At 30.9% G+C, this 24,464-nt stretch overlaps 2 protein-coding genes across 2 annotated transcripts; both read right to left on the bottom strand.

The window, feature by feature from the left end:
- Positions 1 to 414: 414 nt before the first annotated feature.
- Positions 415 to 3,480, bottom strand: QUA1 (Nucleotide-diphospho-sugar transferases superfamily protein). The gene is made up of 3 exons (XM_028072378.2): positions 3,213 to 3,480; positions 1,294 to 2,544; positions 415 to 970 (listed from the first exon to the last, which is right to left on the bottom strand). The coding sequence occupies exons 1-3, from the start codon at positions 3,354 to 3,356 to the stop codon at positions 695 to 697; spliced, it is 1,671 nt and encodes a 556-aa protein (XP_027928179.1). The 5' UTR covers positions 3,357 to 3,480; the 3' UTR covers positions 415 to 694.
- Positions 3,481 to 17,498: 14,018 nt separating this feature from the next.
- On the bottom strand, positions 17,499 to 19,176 carry LOC114184402 (acidic leucine-rich nuclear phosphoprotein 32 family B protein). Its single transcript, XM_028071713.2, has one exon. The coding sequence runs from the start codon at positions 18,983 to 18,985 to the stop codon at positions 17,624 to 17,626; it is 1,362 nt and encodes a 453-aa protein (XP_027927514.1). The 5' UTR covers positions 18,986 to 19,176; the 3' UTR covers positions 17,499 to 17,623.
- Between the last annotated feature and the right edge of the window lie 5,288 nt (positions 19,177 to 24,464).

Here is a 24,464-nt window from a genome sequence, read left to right as displayed (position 1 = left end):
ATCGTATACTTTATTTATTGCATAAATGTATGTTATAATGAAATATAATTTTTTTAGTTTCTCTAAAATTTAAAATTCAATATTTCATAAAAAAAATATTTATAAAGGCTTTAAATTTAACAACAGAATTATTAGTAATTAAAAATAGAACATTAGACCAAGCATTCGCATGCTAGAAAAGAGCTTTAGCTTCCACTGAAACCTCTATTCAAACTACGAACTCACTTTAAAAGGTAAACATCAGTCTGAAAGAATCTAAAAAGTAATTTTAGGGATTGAAATCCCTATTTATGATATTGATACCCTCAATTCAGATGTGCAAGCTCAAACACCACAACTAAACAAACTGTTTCTGTGATTTAGAATTTGACAAATATATGTGATGCGAAAGTTACCAGTATCACAAATAAAAACTGACAAAAAGTGAAAAGCACAACATTTAATTCAGTAATACTATTGTTCAGGATCAACCACATCTTTTAAATAAGATTATTCCATAAATGTTAAAATAAATAAGAGGAGATGAGAGAATTACTACACTAAGTATTTTACAATTAAAAGAAGAAGCCAGATTTTTTCTTGCACCAGCTCGGAACTTCGTTAAAGGTATAAGCATTATATATCAAACCTAAACAGCAGATAAACTGCAGAGGCACCTATCCCAGCATCACCAAGTGTGAAGAAACTCGCCCATTTAGCTACCAAAATTGCATGCCTGAACGAAATCTTGTTCATAGTCAACATACTTTGTCCAAAGAGGCTTGAATTGAGCCATTGCAATGTCAAGCCATGGTTTCATGTTGCCATTGAAGTGCACCACTGCTGCATTGTTAATCTCATCCATGCTGATGCTTGGATTATAGCCTAGTCCCAGAACATGCCATGACTTATCCAGTGGTTTAGTTGTTGAGTAATATGTGATCAGACCTGGTGGCAATGTCCCTAATTTCCATAGTGTTCTGTTTTCATTCTGCACCAGCATGAGCACACCATGTTAAAACATGATTAGTTAACAATGATTGGAAATGAAATGGACTGTGTGAGAATGATTCTATAGCATGTATAGTCACTGTTTCTATTTTAGTTTCTGAATATTATGCAGCCTCTAGCACCAATGCTAGTGATGCAATGATTAACATGCCATCGAATTTAACAGCATTAGCATGTAGCAAACAATGCCAAATGGGGTTAATAACAATCATAAACTAAGGGCTGTATGTTATAATAATACATTTTTATGAATGCAAAACAGTGAGAAACTGTAAAGTTGAGGTAAAATGATAAGAGAATTACCAGATTCTGCCAGTAATGATATTCTTCCGTGCATTTTTCCCTTCTCCAAGCATCCAAATCAAAGAAATTCATTCCATAAGCCCATGCACAAGCTTTTGGACTAAATTTTGCTTTAATCAAGGGGTGTGAGAAGTTCATGTACTGTGCATATCTATGGAATGATCCAAAACATGTTTCTACAGCTCCATTAACCTTGCCATCCATATCAATCTTCCACAACCCGGTAAGATCCTTCTGAACCACAATGTCATCATCCAAAAACAAAATTTTATGCAGCTTTGGGTACATTTCTGGCAAGTAGAATCTCAAATGGTTCAATATGGACAAATATTTGGGATTCCTGAACTTCATATTATTAGTGTCCTTTGTAGCATTCTCAAGCTTGTTCTCGAAGTAAAATCTCTGGAGGTTAGCAGACTCCAATTGTTTAAGGACCGGCACATAAGAAGAGTTCAGAAACTTGTAATCCTCCACTGCCTTGACCTCAATGTGTGCACCATTATAATCCTTCAACTTAAACATCACTTGCATTGCTCCAAGGTTCATCTTATCAGTCACAACATGAAACACATGCTTCCACGGCTCCTTTGCATTCTTTGTTGCTGAATTGACCACAACAGATGCTGCAACAACATTGTCAGAGAACAAGGCATAGTGGTACAGATTAGGATCTTCAACTTCTGGAGGGGTAGGCTTCCCCTCAGTTATGTACTTCTCAGGATGGGCAATCCTCTCTTCCATCAACCTCATGGAGAGACAATGCAAACTCTTTGGAATCGACTTGGCAGCAATGAGGCTCGAGAAAGCACCCTGCTTCTTTGCCTTGGTTAACTGCTCATTCACTGAGAAAATCGTATCCTTCAACTTCTGAATCTTGAGCTGGTTATCAAAGGATTCCTTGGCATCGCCAATCACCTGGCGTGTGGACTTAATGCGCTCCTTCACTTCCTTCTCCAATTGTCGAAGAACTGATTCATCAACAGGGGATGCATCACTGCTGAAAAGAGTCCTGTATTGAGGTTTTTTCATTAGATCTGAGAAGTTCACTGATAGCTCTGCGAAAATCCTGACAAGCTTTGAGCTCTCGAGCTTGAGTTTGCGTGCATAGGAAGCATACACAAGAGCCAAAGAACGATGATCATCAGCTTGCTTACGAATCTGGTCCAGTCGAGGCTTCAGAGGATCTGTTTTCAGAGCTAGAATGGATCTCCTTATTGACTCAAATCCATGTGAAATACCACCCTCAGAACCCTAGTTCACCACAACAACAACAGATCAGTAACCTTACTTCGTCAAACAAAAACAATTTAATGAAACCACCAAACTTTTCAACTTATTAATACCACAAGAACAACCCAAATGAAATCAAAACGAAACAGACCCTTTTTGATTCTCAAAAGAATTAACTCCGAATCTAGTTCCAAAGCACAACAACAATCTTGTACATTCCCCCAAAAAAATTTCCCTTTTAAGCAGCGACATTGAAATTAAAATTTTCCCAGACTACAAAAACAAATCAAATCCTGTAACCGAGAAAGTTAGAACACTTAAAGCCCAGTTCAAAAGCACAACAACAGATTAACATCCAAGCTTAATCTCTGTACTTTCCCATAATAGAAAACACAAACTTTTTTCACTTCGAGTAACATTGCATGAAAATCAGCAGAATCAAACCTAACACTAGATCCGGAAAGAATCGGATCCGACCCATTTGAACCCGTACAATAAGATCCAAAACTAACTCCACCCCACCAATTTTTTCTCCCAATTAAATTAACCCAAAAAGAAAAAGAAAAATCCAGAAATCTAAGAAATTGCAAAAAAAAAAAAATTGCTCCCCGGAAAAGAACACAGCAGAGAAAAAAATATACATAAAAAAGGTTGAAAATTAACCAAACACAGAAAGAACATTAGCTTACCGTGAAGTGGTGTTGATTGGAAGAATAAGAATGGGTAGTGAAGAGAAAAGAGAGGACGAAGAAAGTGCAGAGAGCTAATGATATAACAGAAGTGAAAAGTGTGAAGGTTGGGATCCTTGAACGGGGAATCCGAGGATTCACCATTTTGGTATGAGAGAACCCCGAAATCAGAGAGAAGAGGCAGCACTCAACTCCAGTGGACTCTCAAAAACATGCACTCAGATTCTCTCTTTCACTCTCTCTTCTTCTCAAAGAGAGACAGAAACAAAGCTCGGATTTGACATTTTATAGTTGAATTTAACTTTAAATATTATTATACAAAATATTAAAAAAAGGTAAAAGCAAAATACTACTTATATAGTATTTTTCTAGAACAGGTTAAGTGTTTATTACTTTGTTATAAAAGCAACATTATCAAACAATAAAACGACTTAACAGGTTTAACAATTAATTAATTAATTAATTTTATGTTTAAATAATTATTATAAAAAAAATTATAGTCATCTCCATTAATTTAGGTTACGCTACGCACATTTTTTTAATGAATTTTTCATTTTATGACTTAACTAGTAATTTAGTTTTTTAATTTTGTTACTTTTAGTTTGTTCTTTTTATTATTTTTTATTTAATTTAGTGTTCTAATATTTTAAAATATTTTATTCAGTTTCTTTATTATCTTTTATTTAATTTAATTTAATTTTTCTTAAACTATTCAATTTTTATCTTAGACGAATTAAAATCAAATTAGTAATCAATCTACATATACCTATTTAAATTTATTTTTTATAATTTATATATCAAATTACTTCACATAAATATTTAAATTTTTTAACTTTTTACACTTCATTTAAATATTTAATTTTTTTATCTTTAAATAAAATAATCTGATATATAAATTTATAGAAATTATTTTAATATGATTATATAAGTTTTTATTAAACTTAATTAGAAATTTTGTTTGAAATGAAAAACAATAAAATTAAGTCATTTAAAAAAGACTAAATTGAATCAAATCTAATAAAAAGATTAAATTAAATATTTTTAAAATATTGAAAGGACTAAAATAAAATAAAACAACAAATTAAAATACTAAATCAATATTAAATTTTATTTTGTTTATATTTTTAACAAATTATCATTGATATCTTTTCAAGTTTTTAAATATATATGCATGTATTATGGTAAATTAAATTTTGTTCAGGTATATTTTTGAGAATAATGTAATGATCTTTTTCGGAAAATTTCCAAAGAACATAGTTTGATATTTTATATTTTTTTTAAAAAAATATACTCACCTTCCTAAATTTTAATATACAAATCGTAATTTAAATAAAACATTAGTTTTAAAATATAAAAGTAGTGATTTTTTCTGTGTAAAATAAAATTGTAATATTTTAACTTTTATCAAAAAGAAAAAGTGGGTGTGGTTTTGTTAAAAGCACAAAAAATATAAATAGTAATCTGTCAAAATATGAAAGAAATAAATATTCATTTGAAAAATTATAGAAAGTATAAGTGCTATTTTACTACGGAATATTATTTAACGTAGATTATCTCAATAAATAATTTCATATTATGTGTGTTGCCGACATTCCAGTGAACCTCAACCTGTGATCTCCGGTAGTGTCGGCTCTACTTTCCCACCGTCACCTTTTTGCTCTCAATTCCGCGTTACTTTTTACTCCGGTTGCCTGTTACCCACCAAATGTTGTTTTCTTTTTCTAATTTCCAGAGTGGAAACATCCATTTTAGCATATTGATTAGTCAGCCGCTTAATTTACAAAACAAAACATAAAGTTACAATCTTTTATTACTAAAACATTCATTAAGTAAAATTAAATTATTCTTTGTCTTATTAATTCAATTTTAATTTCTTAATTATGATACTTTTCACATTCTAACTTTTAAATCACATATTTGTTTATTAAATTATATTTGGATTGTTACTCAACTAAATCACAATACATTCAATACAGAAATAAAATAAGAAAAGATATTTATCAAATTTTCCCCAAATAAAATCGATAAATATCTTGTACCTAAAATAATAACTTAAAAACATACGAGTTTTGAAAAAATGAACTATAAATTAATCGTTTCACCTATGACAAAAACTTACAAAACATCTGAACCTTTATATTTAAAAAAAAATGATAAAAAAATTTACACAAAAGGTAGTTAGCCGTTTATAGGAGATTGTGATTTTGAAACGTGTAAGCTATGTGTTAGTATTTAGATAGTTTATTTTTACTTTTTTTAATATAATTAAGGATAAAATATGCATATAAAATGTGTATATTAAATGAGATATCTCATGCATATGTTATTATATATACACGTTGAATAAGGAAATGATATAATAATTTACAAAAGTCGTTATCTTTTTCAATTTTACTTTTTCTTTTAAGATGTTCATTTCATCATAATTATTCAGAGGAAGACTTTCTTGGCTCTTTTCTTTAAATTATTTGTTTACAAATCATTTATATTTATGTGTGAAATTTGACGGCAACAATTAATCTTTATTAGGAGTGTTAAAAATACTTTTTAGTTAGATGGAAGAAAAGAAAGAGAAATATTGTAGATTTAGTGGGTTTAATAATCTATAAATAACCAAAAAAATAAGGTTGATTTAGTAAATTTAGAGAGAGGTGAGAGAATTTAGAGAGAGGTGAGAGATTGTGTGTTCTACTCCTCCATTAATAAATATAAAAAACAACTAACATATGTTGAAAAAAAAAATTAATCTCTACTAATTTAATATTGAAGTGATATATTTGGTTTGACAATAGAGTTTTTTGGACGTGTTTGAGTTTCTTTTGTGAATTAGGGGTTGTTAGAATTTTTATTGGAAAGTTAGTTAAATGTTTCATAGATTTTAGTGATTTTGTTTAGTTATGAGTGAATTGTCAGTAATTTTGGGTTATGTATATATATATATATATATATATATATATATATATATATATATATATATATATATATATATATATATATATATATATATATATATATATATATATATATATATATATATATATATATATATATATATATATATATATATATATATATATATATATATATATATATATATATATATATATATATATATATATATATATATATATATATATATATATATATATATATATATATATATATATATATATATATATATATATATATGATACATAATTAAATGTGTTAGGGTCATTATTTATAAAGCTAAATAATAAAGTGATCTGACTAAATTAAAGATTTAGCTAAAGGCATATGTCATGAAAATAAATATTGTGTAGAGATCAGATAGTAATTTCTAATTTGATGAGGGGCCAAATTAGAAATACTAAAACTTAAAATAATTCAGTTTATAAATGGTCGTGGTCCCCTTCTGAGAGCACACACAGAGTCATAACGTACTCTTCATATTCCTTTCTCCCTATCCCCATCTAGAGAGAAAATCAAAGGGAAGTTATGACCAATTCAGGTACACTTCCCTTTACTTTTACAACATGATTATCAGTATGGGATATTGTTTATGATTGATTGTTAGAATCAATAATAGGATCATATTCTGCGTTCATGCTTACATGTTGTATCAGAGCCACCCATACTTGATTCATGTTTGTCTTTGGTTAATTTAATTAATTTCTCTTCAGAACCCTTAATCCCTAATTCTGAAACCCTTAATCCCAATTTTGTTTTTTGGAGAAAAACCCCAAATTGAGAATCCTATGGTTTCTTAAAACCCTAATTGAAGTAAATTATTTTAATTAATTTTGAATTTTGGGTTCAAGACATTTGAACATAAGGATTTATATTTTAGAATATAAATAATTTTATTTATTTTAGAATATATTTTGTTGTTGGACGTGCTTTATTATCAATGTTTGATCATTACAACCAGATACCTCTAGCAGTTAATATTACTGTCCAAAGACTTGATATTAATGGTGCATTGGGTGTTTTGGAATGGGTTAAACCATTATTTGAATATTTTTATAATGATTTATTTTATTATATGAGCATAATAAGTTATTCCTCTAGTTTTATATATATAGCTTCAGTTGCTTTTGTATCTACCAATGTGAATTCTGTTCTGATCCTCAATGGAACAAATTTTAAGGACTGGAAGGAGAATATTGAAATTATTCTTGGCTGCATGGATCTGGATCTTGCGTTAAGGACTGAGGAACCCCCTACTCTTACGGTGGAAAGTACTCCTGAACAGAGGAGGGATCATGAGAAGTGGGATCGCTCAAACCGCATGAGCATAATGATCATTAGGCGCGACATCCCAAAGGTGTTTAGGGGCACTGTTTCTGAAGACATTACAACTGCCAAAGAATTCCTTGTTGAGATTGAGAAGCGCTTTGCAAAAAGCGATAAGGCGGAGGCAAGTACTCTTCTTCAGAACTTGATCTCCATGAAATATTAAGGCAAAGGAAATATCAGGGAATATATTATGAGCATGTCTAATATTGTCTTCAAACTCAAGGCACTAAAGCTTGAAATCTCAAAAGATTTGCTCATTCATTTGGTGTTGATTTCTCTTCCTGCACAGTTTAATCAGTTTAAAGTATCTTATAACTGTCAAAAGGATAAATGATCTCTTAATGAGCTTATTTCATATTGTGTGCAAGAAGAGGAAAGACAAAAGCAAGACAAGACAGAAAGTGCTCATTTTGCAAGCACCTCAAAGGCTAATAAGGGCAAAAGAAAGAGATCGGAGGATCCCAAGAAGGAAGCTGCTAAGGGTCCAAAACAAAAAAAACAATTTCAGGAAAGCAAATGTTTCTTTTGCAATAAGACTGGACATGTAAAGAAGAAATGTGACAAATATCATGCTTAACGTGCAAAGAAAGGTATGTTTCTTACTTTGGTCTGTTCTGAGGTCAATTTAGCGTCAGTACCTAGTAACACTTGGTGGTTAGACTCAGGTGCAACTACTAACATCAATGTTTCTATGAAGGGTTGCCTAAACTACCATAAGCCAACTGATTCTGAAAGATGGATATATGTTGGAGATGGCAAATCAGTGGAGGTGGAGGCTATTGGGCATTTTAGATTATTATTATGTACTGATTTTTATTTGGATTTGAAAGACACTTTTGTTGTGTCGTCATTTAGACGGAATTTAATTTCAGTTTCTTATTTGGACAAATCTGGAACAATGAATTTAGTTTGTCTTTTAATTCAAATATTGTTGGAACTGGTTCACTTTTGGCTTATGATAATCTATATTTGCTTGATACTATGACCACCTATAATGAAACCCTCCATACAGAATCTCATGGTACTAAACGTAAAATTGACAATACTCAATCAGGAGCATTATGGCACAAGTGCTTAGGTCACATCTCTAAAAATAGAGTTGAACGACTTGTGTCAAATGGAATCTTAGAGTCCATTGACTTAACAAACTTTGATGTTTGTGTTGAATGCATTAAGGGCAAACAGACCAAAGCGAAGAGATTAGGTGCATATAGAGCTTTAGACGTCTTAGAGTTGATTTATACGGATATTTGTGGGTCATTTCCTACATCTTCTTGGAATGGTCAACAATACTTTATATCATTCATAGACGATTACTCAAGATATGCATACTTATTTGTTATACATGAAAAGTCACAGTCTTTGGATGTGTTCAAATCTTTTAAAGCTGAAGTTGAAAATCAACTCAACAAAAGAATTAAGTCTGTTAGATCTGACCGTGGTGGTGAGTACTATGGTAGATATGATGGATCAGGTGAACAGCGTCCAGGACCTTTTGCCAGGTACCTAGAGGAGTGTGGAATTGTCCCACAGTACATCATGCCGGGATCACCCAGTATGAATGGTGTAGCTGAAAGACGAAACCGAACTCTTAAGGATATGGTAAGGAGTATGATTTGTCATTCCACCTTACCAGAGTCACTTTGGGGAGAGGCACTAAAGACGACAACTTATATTCTAAATAGAGTACCAACTAAAGCAACTACTAAAACACCTTATGAGCTTTGGATTGGGCGAAAGCCTAGTCTAAAGCATTGTCATGTGTGGGGTTGTCCAACTGAGGCAAGGCCTTATAAGCCAAATGAAAAGAAATTGGACTCCCGAACAGTAAGTAGTTACTTTATTGGTTATTCTGAGAGATCCAGGGGATATAAATTTTATGATCCCCTATTAAAGACAATTTTTGAGATAGGGACTGCTACATTCTTTGAGGATATTGAGTTTGGGGGGAAGAATCAGATTATGAAATTTGTTTTGGAGGAAGATGATCCAATCACCGTCCGTCAAGCCATACAGGATCCTAATTCAGAAAAATGGATTGAAGCAATGAGGGAAGAGTATAAATCCATGCAAGATAATAAGGTTTGGGAACTTGTCCCATTATCAGAAGGTGTGAAACCCATTGGTTGTAAACGGTTATTTAAGACCAAACGGGATTCTAACGGTAATGTGGAGAGGTATAAGGCTCGTCTTGTAGCTAAGGGATTTACTAAAAAAGAAGGGATTGACTTGAAAGAGACTTTTTCTCCAGTTTCATCAAAAGACTCTTTTAGGACATTTATGGCTCTTGTTGCACATTATGATTTGGAACTTCATCAAATGGATGTCAAAACGACGTTTCTCAATGGTGACATTGACGAGACGATCTATATGGTGCAACTAGAAAATTTTGTGTCGGGAGACCCAAAGAATATGGTTTGCAAATTGACTAAATCCATTTATGGACTAAAACAAGCATCCCGTCAATGGTACCATAAATTTTATCAAGTAATTCTCTCATTTGGCTTCGAGATGAATCTTGTTGATGATTGTGTGTATCACAAGTCTAAGGGGAGCAAGTTTATTTTCCTGATCTTGTATGTTGACGACATTCTGCTTGCCACTGATGATATAGGCATATTGCACGAAACTAACAAATTTCTGTCAAAGAATTTTGAAATGAAAGATTTTGGTGACGCCTCATTTGTATTAGGAAAGATACACCGAGATCGATCTCGGGGTATTATAGGATTATCACAAAGGAGCTATATCGATAAAGTTCTTAAAAGGTTTAACATGCATGAATGTAAATCCGGGGATACTCCAGTTGCTAAGGGAGACAAGTTCAGTCTCAATCAGTGCCCAAATGGAAATTTGGAAATTGAGGAAATGCAGGAGATTCCTTATGTGTCAGTTGTAGGAAGTTTGATGTATGCCCAAGTATGTACGCGTCCAGACATAGCATACATAGTTGGGGTTCTAGGCAAATACTTAAGTAATCTAGGAATGGACCATTAGAAAGCAGCAAAGAGGGTCATGAGATATTTAAAGAGAATAAGAGGTTATATGCTCACATATAGGAGGTCAGACCAGTTGGAGATCATTGGGTTTTCTGAGTCAGATTTTGCAGGATGTCAAGATAGCTTAAAATCTACTTTAGGTTACATTTTTATGTTGGCAGGTGGTGCGGTTTCTTGGCGCAGTGCCAAGCAAACCCTTACAACTTCATCCACCATGGTAGCAGAATTTGTAGCATGTTATGAGGCATCTAATCACGGGATATGGCTGAGAAATTTTGTCACAGGGCTGAAAATTGTGGAAAGCATTGAAAGACCACTTAAGTTATATTGTGACAATAAATCAGCTATATTGTATTCCAACAACAATAGGAGCTCGACTAAGTCGAAGCACATTGACATTAAGTTCCTAATTGTTAAAGAAAGAGTACAGAGTGGACAGATTTCCATAGAACATTTAGGGACAAACTCCATGATTACAGATCCTCTAACTAAAGGACTTCCACCCAAGGTCTTTCATGAGCATGTTGCTCACATGGGTGTTTTACAATTTGAGGAATCTGAGGTTTAGTGGGAGATAGTCATTTTTATATGTTTTATGTTCCATGTTTAATTTCTTGTATGCATACATTAAACTTTCAGACATATTTGGTTATTTATATATGTGGTTTTAATTTTACACTTTGTACATTAAGTTTTTATATTGATCTCATTAAGTTAAAGTTTGGACCAGTTAAAAATAAATGTGTATATACAGATCACCTTCACATAATTTTTCATGCTACACATTTCATGATGAATCCATGTCATTTGGTTGGGTCAGGATTAGTGATCATTATTGGTTTTAGTTGCGATTGATGCAATGAAAAACTAGTTTGGTTCTACATACTGATATAATCAATGGACGAGACTTTTGGAGTATGCTCGAGTAATATAATGGCAATTTTGAGCTCATAAAGTCTAACACATTTATAAGGTTGTAAGTACATATATATTTGTGACCAGTGGGAGATTGTTAGTAATTTTGGGTCATGCATATATATGATACATAATTAAATGTGTTAGGGCCATTATTTATAAAGCCAAATAATAAAGTGATCTGACTAAATTAAAGATTTGGCTAGAGGCATATGTCATGAAAATAAATATTGTGTAGAGACAAGTTAGTAATTTCTAATTTGATGAAGGGCCAAATTAGAAATACTAAAACTTAAGTAATTTTATAAATGGTCGTGGTCCCCTTCTGAGAGCACACACAGAGTCATAACGTACTCTTCCTGTTCCTTTCTCCCTATTCCCATCAAGAGAGAAAACCAAAGGGAAATAAAGGTGCTCTACAGGAGGAAGATCACTGTATCATTAGTGCTCTCTAATATTATCATTATGGCCAATTCAGGTACCCTTCCGTTTACTTTTACAGCATGATTATCAGTATGGGATATTGTTTATGATTGATTGTTAGAATCAATTATAGGATCATATTCTGCGTTCATGCTTACATGAGTTACATTAGTTGTATTTTATGTTAAGATCTTATTTGGTTGAAGATTATTTGATGTCATGTTGGTTTATTGTTTTGCTTTACATTGTTAATTAAAGTATTTCGGATTAAGTTTAGAAAATATATGATGAAACTATGTTAAATTGTTGTCTTAATTTTCATTTGATATTATAAGAAATGTTTAGAGTTCTTGGCTTGTGAAAAAATTATCAATTACTACATTGTCGTTTTCTCGATCGAATGAGTGATTTTCTCTTGTAGAATAATTATTTATGGTAAAAACCATGACCATTGCAATTGTTTAGTTTATTGTGAGTGTACTGATTATTGTTATTGGTCCAAAAGGTAGCAGCTACATTAGCTTGAATCGTGGGATCGATTGTTTTTTGTTTCTATAACCTTTCTTCTTATGCAATCAACGAGACATATAATAGCAATAACAAAAACATTGTATTCTTTAAGTAGGTCATCAAGAATGGCTCCAATATGCTTTTCTTCAGTACTCTAAGATCCGATTGCAATAAGAGAGTCCATAGTTATCTTGATTTCAAGAAGAATGAAGGTAGCAATGCTTTAATCTTTCTTAGTACTTTTCAGTTTCCTTATCTTGGCCTAAAGTCACTGACTAATATACATTAAGCTTTTTTAATATTTCTTAAGATGTATCGAGACTAGAGATGTCAATTTGGCAATGGCTCATGGACCAACCTTGGATTAAGTCCCCTTTTAGGAGTCTCAAATGAGAAATACAAAAAAAAAATCTCAATTCCAAAGTTCCTTTCAAGTGGGTTATGATTAGGACTAAGGTGGAAAATATAGAGTGAAAGCAGATGGAAAATGTGAATTAGGGAAAGAAACTTGATAAGAAAATTTTTGTAGGTTCATAGTAATCCTTTAATGAGCGGAAATCATGGTCAAAATTCAATCTCTTAATACTATATTAATGTATAAGATGTAAACTAGAAAAACGTGAATGATAGAGACATAATTTTGGATTCTCTGTTAGGTTTTTATGTGTTGTTCATCTACTGTGTTTTCAAAATACACCGATGGATACTGATTTTGATGTTTTAAAATATACTAAAAAGATTTTCAAAATACCAACATCAATATATTTTGAAGACACAATATAATATAACATAAAAAATTTAGAAAAGAATTTGAACTCTAAAAGACAGAAAAAGAAAAAAATTATTTATATTTATTTAGTATTCAACATATATCAAGGAATATAAAGAAGATCATACACATGAATAAGCACTTAAAAACTAACTAAAACCTTGCTAACAAGAACCTAATTGAAAACACATAAACCAAAGACTAACAAAGTGCCTTAACAAAGAGATTGTGCATGATTTATTAAAAGAGTAATGATATTTTTACAAACAAAATTTTAACAAAATTTACAAACTACACTTTTAAATAAAAAAACGTACTATTTTATTATTTTATTTTAATTAGAAAAAATAAAATATTAGTGTATTTAATTCTATTATAGAAAGTTTGTTAAATTTGTCAAAAAAATTTTGTCAACAAATGATTTTCCTTATTAAAATTGAAATAGGTTTTATAAAAAATAATTATTTTGTTCCTGTTAAAAATGTTCAAATTGTACTGCTTTTTAACTTGATTTTTAAAATTTTATTAAATTATATATATTTTCTCTAACTTCGATTCGTTCATACATATTACGCTAATCAATTAATTAAAAAATCTATTATTTGATAAATTTATAATAATTTACCATACTCAAAAAACCTAGTTGAAAAATATATAACTAAATGTAAATATTTTTATTATAGTTTGACTTGAATAATACACTCTATCATATCACTAAAATATCAATTGTTAAAAAAACAAAAAATTAAATAAAATATTATATTGAATATAAGTATATATATTAATTTGTTATTATTAGTATTATGTTATTAAATTATATTATGAAATAAGTTTCATTAAATGTCGTGTTTCAATTAAATATTTTTACAATAACATGCAACAACAACAAAAAAACAAAAAAACAAAAAAAAAAATGCAGAAAAAACGAAAGTAAGTAAACAGGATCAAACATTTGCATGAAACGAAATCCCAAGAAAGATTATTAACATAAAGAATAAACAGAAGTTAATTAATATGAAAAAAAGAAGAAAACATGATTTTTTTTTCCCATTTAAAAGTAGATAGAATTTGCTTTCATGCTATTGAGGGTGAGATACTACTAAGCAAGTGTAACATTTTGAGACTCATGATAAAATAATAAATTAGAACCTTCTATTCCTACAAATTTTAATTTTAACATGTAAATATACAACCTTGTTTAAAATACCCAAATTATTACTACTTTCTAATTTTAAATGTAATGAACAAAGAATCATTGTAGATACAAATTTGAATTTTAACAGAATAACAGTAATTTTTAAAACATCAAAACTAACCATTTTTTTTTTTTAATTTGTCCCGTTCCAGTGACATGAAACCACTGTATTGCCTTACGACCAAACATGATTCAAGTAGCTTGATTAACCTTAAAAATGCTTCATTATTGTTTGACGTAAACTAAAAAAATGATTTTTCGGCACATTATGAATGTCTTTTGTCTTTTATTTGAAGTGTTATTTTGACTTTTTAGATTGGCATATTGCCACCAATTGGCATGCAAATGGTTTATACCTAAAATTATATCTGAAATTCATGGTTGGTACTCCAATTGGGTGTAGCACCATTAACCAAAAGACTGAAAACTAAAGTTGCATTAAGTTATCAACTTCAACACTTTCTGAATTTGAATTAGAAATCAATCTGGTAATAAGTTAGTTATTATTTTTTTTTTTATGATATTGGAATGTGAGCAAACTTTCCAATGTTAGTGCTTTGTGATCAATCTTCAAAGATATTGTTAAAATAATGTGAGAGAAAAAGTCTTGGTAGTTATAGATTAGAGGTGTGAACCATTTACTTTGCAGAGTTAAGAGAAAAACACAAAATAAATGAATTATATAAGGTTGGAACAACAACAAATATGAGAACAAGTAGAGTTTTAAGATTATGCAGACTTTAGCAGATCTCAACCAAAAGTTTCTGTGACGCATCTCAATCACGAGAGGGGCATTTTTGCAATCCCACTAATTTTTTATTATTTGGAATACAATTTTTTATATTTTAGATTATATATTTCATCATATAAAATGAAAAAAAAATTATAATCTAGAATACACATATATTTTAGATTATACAATTTAGAATAATTTTATTCTTTTTAGATTATGCAGTTTATATGTTTCAAAATAAAAAATAAATTTTAAATTACGTATTTTAAAATACGAAATTTATTTTTCAGATTAAAAGAAATACAAAAAGAGATTGTGGGTTCAATTTCCACCACTAACAACTAACAATTACAGATGAAAAAAAAAAGAAATACAAGAATTTATAGAAGTACAAGAAGAAATTTCTGGTGGTGCAGGAAGAGGCTGCCTCATCAGAGGCTTAACCTGTGAGCCCAAGAAGGAGACCCAGAAAGCCTACTGAGGCCTTTTGTTGGATTGGGCTTTTCATAGATTTTCCCAAATGCCTGTGGGGCTTTTGTTTCTTGCCCGTCCATAGTTTTTTCTTGCACTCCAATTTTTTCAAAAGTGACCACATTTACCTTTTAGTTATTTTCTTCCAGCACCCTATAATTTAGTGAGAAAGGGTATTTTAGTCTTTTTCTTGTTAGCAGGAAGTGAAGTTAGTAATAAGATATACTTTAGAAAACATTTTGAGAAAAAAAAAATTGAGTTTTTTCCTATACTTGTTCTATTATTGTTTTGTATTGCTATATCTAAAAGTTTTTTGGATTACACAGTAAGGTTTAAAATTCAATTTGCTACCATAATCTAAAAAATGTTATTCCTTTTGACCCTAACCACCTTATGTTTAGCAATGACATGATGATTGAGATCCTTGACAAAATGAAAGAGAGTGAGAAGATAAGAAGTAGTTCATGCTACTTTGCTCATACCCTACCTCATAATTCACATCATTAAGTGTTTTTGATAGAAGGAAATGACATCTTAACCGTTTTCACAATTGGGTGCATCAATTAATGTACTACAAAAACAAGTTTGATAAAGATTTTTCAAATCAACACAGTGTTGGATGCAACCACCATCCACCACCCTCACATAACAACACCATAGCATGTGAGAGATACCTTACATGCAGGGTCCTCATGTAACAACACCATGCATCTTAATTATAATCATAACTTTCTTTCAACACTCCAAATGTTTAATCATTTCTATCTCTTCATCATGAAGTAGAATAAGAAAAGTTCATATAACTTGTGTTGTAAATTTGTATTTCTTCAATTTTTTTTTTGTCATAATCACTTGAAAGATGATTGATAGATACCAGGGAATTTTTTATTCATTTTATATGATCATATATCTTTTAGAAATCGTTAATCTTGAGATTTGTAATTTTAATCAATGTTTAAATTTTGTTTAGTTAAGTATAAAGTATTGCTTTTATTAGGTGATGAAAAACTGTCGTAAATGTTTTTTTTTTATAGCTTTTTAGAAATTGAAATGTTTTGCTTTTACTAACTTTTTAAGTCATTATCACATTAAATGACTCCGTAAAATGACCATCTTGTTTTTTAATAAAAACTTTTTTTAAATGACCGCAAGCTATAGGTTTTGATTTCTTCTACAAGAATTTGTTTATAAGAAATTTGAGAAAAAATAGTTATTCAGAAACATTTTTTACCACTAGAAATATATTATGTTTTTAAAAGTAAACCAAATTTGAGAAAAAATGTTTTCCAACTTAAATTTTTAGAAAACTAATTATTTTTCCTATCAAATATCCCATATATAGAAAAAAACATAAAATATTATTTTTCATAATTAAACTTGATTTTTATAAATTAAAAATAAAAAAAATGGAAAAATTAATATAAATTATTTACAAGCTAATTTATTTATAAGTTAAATTTAATTTATAAAGTGTTTAGAGAGAAATTTAGAGTATTAAAAAAAACGGTAAAAATACTAATTTTCATTTTAACATTTATTTTTTAAATTGATATTTTTTTAAAGAAATAAAACAATAACAACAACATCAAATCTTCGAAGATATTGTTTACCATGCTATGACTCAATTAATTAAGAATTTGGATTCTCCAAAAATTTTCTTGGCCTTTCTCTTTTTATTTTTTAACTAAAAAGCATACTATATACACAATATATACTCTTCTCATTGATGTTTCCAGTTATTTTCTTTGCATGATCTAAACTATCCTTACCAAATTTTTGTAACATTTTGTCTCTTTATTGTAGCTATGAAAACATAAAAATGAATTCACCCCCTTTTCTTCCCCTTCAACCTCCAAAGATGAAACTGTTTCTAATTATCAACACAGTTCAACAAACTTATTAACCGGTTTGGAATAGAACTTGTGTAGACATGTAGTTGCTTATAATCACAACAGCACAAATTGTGATTTTAAGGATCAAACTGTGAAGAAGATGAGAAAAGGAAAGGGCATTATATTGACATACAAAATATTTACTTCTGATCATCATCATCGTAATCAAAGAAATGCACAATTTGTGTCTTATCAAAGTCACAAAAAAATAAAGTAAAAGCAAAATCTAATTTGAATGGCTACTTTTTCTGCCATGCTTGCCAACATGGTGCAACCATCCAATGCCTTTGATGGCCTTGGAGAATTTGAGAAGGTTAGGCCTTCCCATTCCCAAATTCATCTTCCCTGTTGAGAATTTCAGAGCCTGTAAACAGCACAACTTACCCTCCATCTCCTCCTCTTCCTCTTCCTCATCCTCACTTTTCTCAACCTCACCCTTCTTCCCTTTCTTGCTCTTGCTCTTCTGCACAACCTTGTTGGACTCTGTCTCATAAGTCTCCCAAAGCATGTCCATTCCTTCACTCCCATCTGCATTGTGCCTTTCCTCAAACAGCTTGCAGGCCAAAGTCCTCCTCCACTCTTTCTCCACTCTCATTGAACCAAAACCCCCATCATTGCACCCACTGTACACCCACTTGCTTTCTGGACTCCCAATCTTTGCTTCTAGTCTCTGTGATAAAGACTTCACTCTCCCTGATGCACCAAACCCAAATTCCCCATCACTCATAGGATTCACTTTGGATCCACTTCTCAAGGCCAATTTCTCTTTACTTTCTTCAACTTTATTGAACTCAGTAATCAGTGGCCTCACTTCTTTCTGCTCCTTTTCACAACACAATTCTTCTAACCCTTCATTTTCTTGGAACAAGCTTTCTAGGCTCTTGACTTCTACAACTGGCACAGTGGCTTCCACTTCATCAACTTTTTCAACTGGGTCTTCATCTAACACTGTTTGCTTCTCCTCATGTATCTTCCTTTGGGGACAATCTTGTTCAAAACTCTGTCGGGCACTAAATATAGGCAAATCTTCCAACGGAAAATCGAACTTTGGCTGTGGAACAAGGTTTTCATCCAACTTGGCACTGGGCTTTGGATCTCCAATTGGACAAGAATCTTCTCTTGCTTCAGTTAAGCACTCAACTGCTTCAACTGCTTCAAAGCCTTCTGACTTAGGCTCAAACACTTCAAAGATTGATGCTTGGAACATGACAAGATATGCTTCAACCTCGCCTAGCAACCCCATTTCCTCATCCATCTCATCAGCCTTGGAGTGCAGCCATGCAAGAAAATATTGCAAGACAGAAAGAAGAATGCCCCACTTGGACTCAGAAGGCTCGGAACCACACTTGTCCTGAACAAGATTGTTGGGAGTGAAAGTGAGAAGGGCAACAAGGAGAAGGGCTGTGGTGATGAACAGAGGGGAGAGGAAAGAGAGGAGCCTGAGGAGGTAAGGGGAGAAGAAGATGAAGTAGGAGAAGTACAAAGGGTGAGAAAAAATGGAGAAACAGAAGTTGAAGAAGATGGAGAAGAGGTTACTGGATAACTCATTCTTCTTGGTGGGAGTGTTTGAGAAGGATAGCTCAGTCATGTTTTGTTCTTTTTTCTGTGTGGTTGTGACCAAAGCAGAAGAGAGAAAGAGAGAAAATGGTTTGGATTAATAGAAAACTAGGAGTGGTGTTGTTTTGTGTGTGGAATGTGTTATGATTTTGCTTTTGGAAGTGAGCACGGCGTGAATATAGGGGAAGAGATTGGAGAGAGAGAGAGAGGGAGTGAGTGAAGAAAGAGTAAGAAACACTTCGATTTATGAAGAAAAAGCATCTTTAGAAACTTTTCTCCCTTCTTTTCTTGTCAATAACAATCAACAACCACTTACCCACCTCGATTTTTTCTCTCTCACTAAATTACACAAACATCTTGTGTGCCTTTTCCTCATATTGCATGCATCAATTTTATATTTTTATCTAACTTCTTTAATTATTTTTAAATAACTTATTAAAACTCTTTATACATCACAATAACATCTTTTAATTATTTAAAAAGTTACCATATCTCATGTGTCATGTGGGTGTACCATGCAATAAATAATTGATAATTGATCACATATAGCTGGTGTAATAAACAATAATAAATGAAGCTGTACATATACACATTTAATTTGATTTAAGCATTCAACAAAAAGAATTGGGTGAGTTTTGATTCAAAGAGCATTATATTAGAGTACGTGTACACACAAACAAAAGGAATTTTATTTACTATAAAGAAATATAACTATTGATCTCTATATTATAAAAAAAGGTTTTAATTTTTATTGTAATTTATTCTATTAATTTTGTTCTATTTATTAATACAAAGTTTAATTAAGTCTTTCAATTTTAAAAATATAATATTTTAAGATTCAATTGAGTCTCACCATTTTTTAAATACAATAGTATTATTTCATATCTTAAGATTGATGCAGTAAAATTTATAAATTATATTTGGTTAAAACGTGAAGTTAATAATAATTTTATGATAGTGTTAATAAATGACTTGGATTAAAATAAAAAAAAATAAATGGTCGGTACTTTTTTGATAATTTTTTAATTTAATAAATAATACTATATATTGTGAAATGGGTCAATTTAAGAGATAATTGAGAGATCATATCTAATTATTAAGAATGGTAAATTTTAAGAATCAATTAATAATATAAAATTAAATCTGTAATACCCAACTTACATACAAACTATATACATGTAAAATGTTTGTAGTAGTACAAAATGAGGAGTTGACAAAATAAAGGGTTTACAAAATTAATAGTATTTAAAAAACGTTATAAATATAACATATATGTATATTTATCCGAAAAGATAAAAGAAGAAATTATGTTTTGGAAAATGAGGTTTTGACAAACTTTTTATAAATAGGATTAAAGTAGATTTATTTTTTATTTTCTAATAAAAAAGAAGTAATAAAAATAATATTTTTTTTAACTTATTTATTTGTAAAAAAAAATTGTTAATCTATCATTTTCCCAATTGATTTTTACCTATTTTCTAGATTTAGTTTATGCACGTTTACTATTTGTTTATGTATTTAATATAATCACACTAAGTTTTCACATATATAACAAATAAAGGGTAAGTTATCAAAAATTAACATAATAATATTTACAATTTAACTCATAAATTAAGTTGTCAACAAAAAATTATAAAATTCAAATTCTCAATTCTCTTAACTTAGACTAACACATGAATCCACCATACAAAATACAAAAAAAAAAAAATATTGATTTTGAAAATCTTAATTAATTATGTTCTATCATATATAACACTTAGTTTAAAAGCTCTATAATTATGCGTCATGAACTTCATATATTAGACATTACTATCAGGCTACATGTATGTTTTACATATGTAATAAATTTTCTATAAACTTTCTCACCTACTAAAGTCATAACCCATATGATTTAAACTCAATGATGTTAAAATATGATTCAAAACTGATTGAATTCTTGTTTGTTGCTTTTAAATTATATTTATAAATACTCTTTGTACATCTCATAAGTGATAATATATATTCACCAAATTAAGAGCATTGTTTTAGTAAGTTCAGTGTTTTATTATATTTTTTCCTTTACTCCAACAACTGATATCTAGAGCAAGGTTCAAATGGGGCCTAATGCGTTTTCAACCAACCTTCCTATTCTTAATGGAAAGAATTGGATTTCTGGGGTATCAAGATGTTGCATATATATATATATATATATATATATATATATATATATATATATATATATATATATATATATATATATATATATATATACTTTAAGATGGATATCCAATGTTAGCTAAAGCTTCGACAAATGCAACAAATGCACAAAAGGCGTTTTACAAAAAAAATAAGAAGAAAGATTGTAAACCAACATTTTTCATTAATGTGTTGATGAGACACATTTTGAGAAGATTGTAGGTGCTAAAACTTCGTGTCAAACATGACAGATCTTGGAGAAATGTAGTAATTGAGTGGAAAAGTTGAAGAAAATGATATTTTAGACAATGAGGTGTCAATATGAACCGATGCAAATGGAAAATAATGAAAGGATAACTAGTATTTTCAACTAAATCGTAACTCACACAAATGCGATGAAGAACTATGGTGAGAAAATTCTAGATAAAGCAATTGTAGACAATATTTTGAGAACTTTGAACTCTAACTTCGATTATATCATGTTAGTTGTTGAAGATAATTAAAGATTCATGAGAAGAACTACCCTACTCATGATTTGGAGTTGACAACAATAGTGTTTGCTTTGAAAACATGGAGCAACTATCTCTATGGTGCACAATTTTAAGTATTCAGTGACCACAAGAGTTTAAAATATCTGTTTGATCAGAAAGAGCTAAATATAAGGCAAAGAAGGTGGATAAAGCTCCTGAAGGATTATGACTTTGAATTACTATACCACCCAAGAAAGGTGAATGTTGTCGCATATCACTACAAAAAAAATCTTATTACCGACGACATTTTCTCGACGAATTTTCTTCCGTCGATAATGATCACTTTCCAACAGATTTACCGACGAATCATACACTTGATTTTATAGACTGCTTAAATCTGTCGGTAAAGGCACGAATGATGTTGGTGATTTACTTTACCGGCGGAATACCAACGGATTTTGCTTTCAAATGTGTTGACGGAAGTATCCATCGGTAAAGTATGTAATGCAATTGTTGACCGATGTATTAACCGACAAATCTTGGTCATCGGTAATGTTGTCGATTAAATCAGAATTTTAATTGACATTCCCTCCCCCAATTTCACTTTCGTTTGCTTTCTCTCCACTGTTTTCCCTTTTCCCTCTACCACAATCATTCATCTAAGCCCCAATTTCTTTTCGCCACTTTCCCTTTCATTTGCCCCAATTTCACTCCGCCACAATCGTTCATATAAGCCCTCCGCCAATCCTTCATCTAAGCCCTGCCAAACCGCTGCCCTGCCACTCTGTTCGTCGGCGAGCCACCATAAGAAAGCAGAAGGCACGCGTATGCTCCAGCTCGTGGAAGAGGGGTTTCATTTCGCCTAGGCCAGTTACTGCCCCTCGAGCTCGCTGCAGCCACCACCTCTTTCGCTAGCGTCGAACATGTGCATTTTGGGTGAGTGTTGTTTTCAAGGGATGTTCAATCCAATTGAACGTGTTTTAATTGAGAATCAATGTTCAATTTGTTGAATTTGTTTAATTTTGTTTTCAATTGGTTTGAATTTGAAGCTAGAGTTGAAGAATTATTGTTCTGTGAAGTTGGTTAATAGTTGCTACCGCACCATTCTAGGGCCAGAGACAAAATGGTGGAGCAAAGGTTGATAGTGCAAGGTGAACACATATTGGAGGAGAAATAACCAGGTAAGGGGCAACATGGGTAGTGTGTACTTTGATGCTAGAGAATAGGTCATGTAGTATTGAATTGATGTAGTTTGTTTCTTGTTTGTTCTTTTGGGATTGATGTGCCTTTCACGATTCTTGGCTGCCATTTTTTTTATTGCCATGTTTCATTACCATGTGCATTTGTTAAGTGCAGTCCAATGGTTCTTTTTGCCTTCAACACTTCACATGATATCTCTTTTAAAGGTCTCCAACATGTACAACTTGCATTTGAACTTCAAGACAAAAAGTCAACTATGCAGTCAAAGTTAAACTCTTTAATGATTCTTTTCTACAGTAGTTTGATTTGCTGCAAAAAAATTCCCCTTAATTCTCCTTCAATCAACTATGCATAAGTGTATTTAATTGTCTTTAGAGGTTTCCAATAACTTGTGCATGGTTTTGAACCTCCAAAGTGAAAGTCAACACTAAGGTCAAATGTTTTAATTTAAGAGTAGGAGCATTTTCATGAGTGTATCACACATAGAAGAATTTCAATTATAGCTCAAGTCTAAACAAGGTAAAATGTAAAAAAGTGATCAATACTAATCCTCTTGATGAAAACATATTCAAACTATGTATGCATGGTTGGATTAGCACAAGTATAAAGACTCTTTCAACCTAAAATGTGGTAATCTAGCTAGATGCAAACCACAAAACCATAACTATACCTATTCAATCTTAAGCAACAATTTAAAACAAATTCTATCCTAAAAACAACAAAGACAAACTATATCCAAGTAATGAAACATGTTAGCTAACCTAAAATTCTAAAAACACCAAAACATAATTAATTTTGGACCAAAATAGAATTAAAAACTAAACTAAAACAGTATCAAGAAAATTCATTGTTGTAGCAACCAATCCCTAGAGCTGCCAGTGATGGGCAGCAAAGGCCATCACCACCCTCACTAAATTCTAAAATGCAAAACTCATTCTATAAAGCCAAAAACTCATCCTAGCAACTTTTATGCACTAGGTTGCTATTATGTTGTATTTAGCTCTTCCTCAAGCTCCATTGAACTCTTCTTGACTCCTCATTTGATTCAATTTTACTCCATCAATAAAACCCACACAAATTACCCACTCTAATTCAATGAAAACACCTAAACCAAGCTATTTGAGCTTAGTTTAGCATATTTCTAGGTTGATATAGTCATATTAGGCATCTTTAGTTTTCTTTAGTATATAAGTGTAGTTTTAACTTAGTTTTATCATTTACAACTTGCTTGCATGATTAGCTTTCTATTTGATTGCGATAAAGCATAAAAATCAGTTTAGGTGGTAGAGTTCAATTTTGGAAGTTACTTTTTCTTGTCTTCTTTTTTCTTAAATAAAAGTAGTGCACATGTTACAATTTCATTCCTTTATATTTTGCAGTGATTAACCTTGGTTTTAATTATAGTTTACTGTTTAAACTTGTAGGTTGTTTTCATGTACATTTTTGCTGTCAAATACTTAAATTTTGAGTCTCCACACATCAATTTTCGTGCACCCTATTATTCCTAACTTTTACCTGAGTTTTCATCATTCATATACTAATTAGATTGTGTTTGCATCATTGCTTAACATTTCCTTAGCTGATTTGGGTTGTCTTAGCTCCTGTTGCCCAATTTCTAGTTCATTTTAGAGGTTTTCACTAGGCAGATTTAATTCCCACGTTCAT

Source organism: Vigna unguiculata, chromosome 5 (genome assembly GCF_037176805.1).
Source record: "Vigna unguiculata cultivar grain cowpea cultivar isolate G323 ecotype 2 chromosome 5, ASM3717680v1, whole genome shotgun sequence".
NCBI lineage: Eukaryota > Viridiplantae > Streptophyta > Magnoliopsida > Fabales > Fabaceae > Vigna > Vigna unguiculata.
The sequence above is the reverse complement of the archived record's forward strand: the minus strand, read 5'-3'. Positions and strand labels throughout refer to the sequence as shown.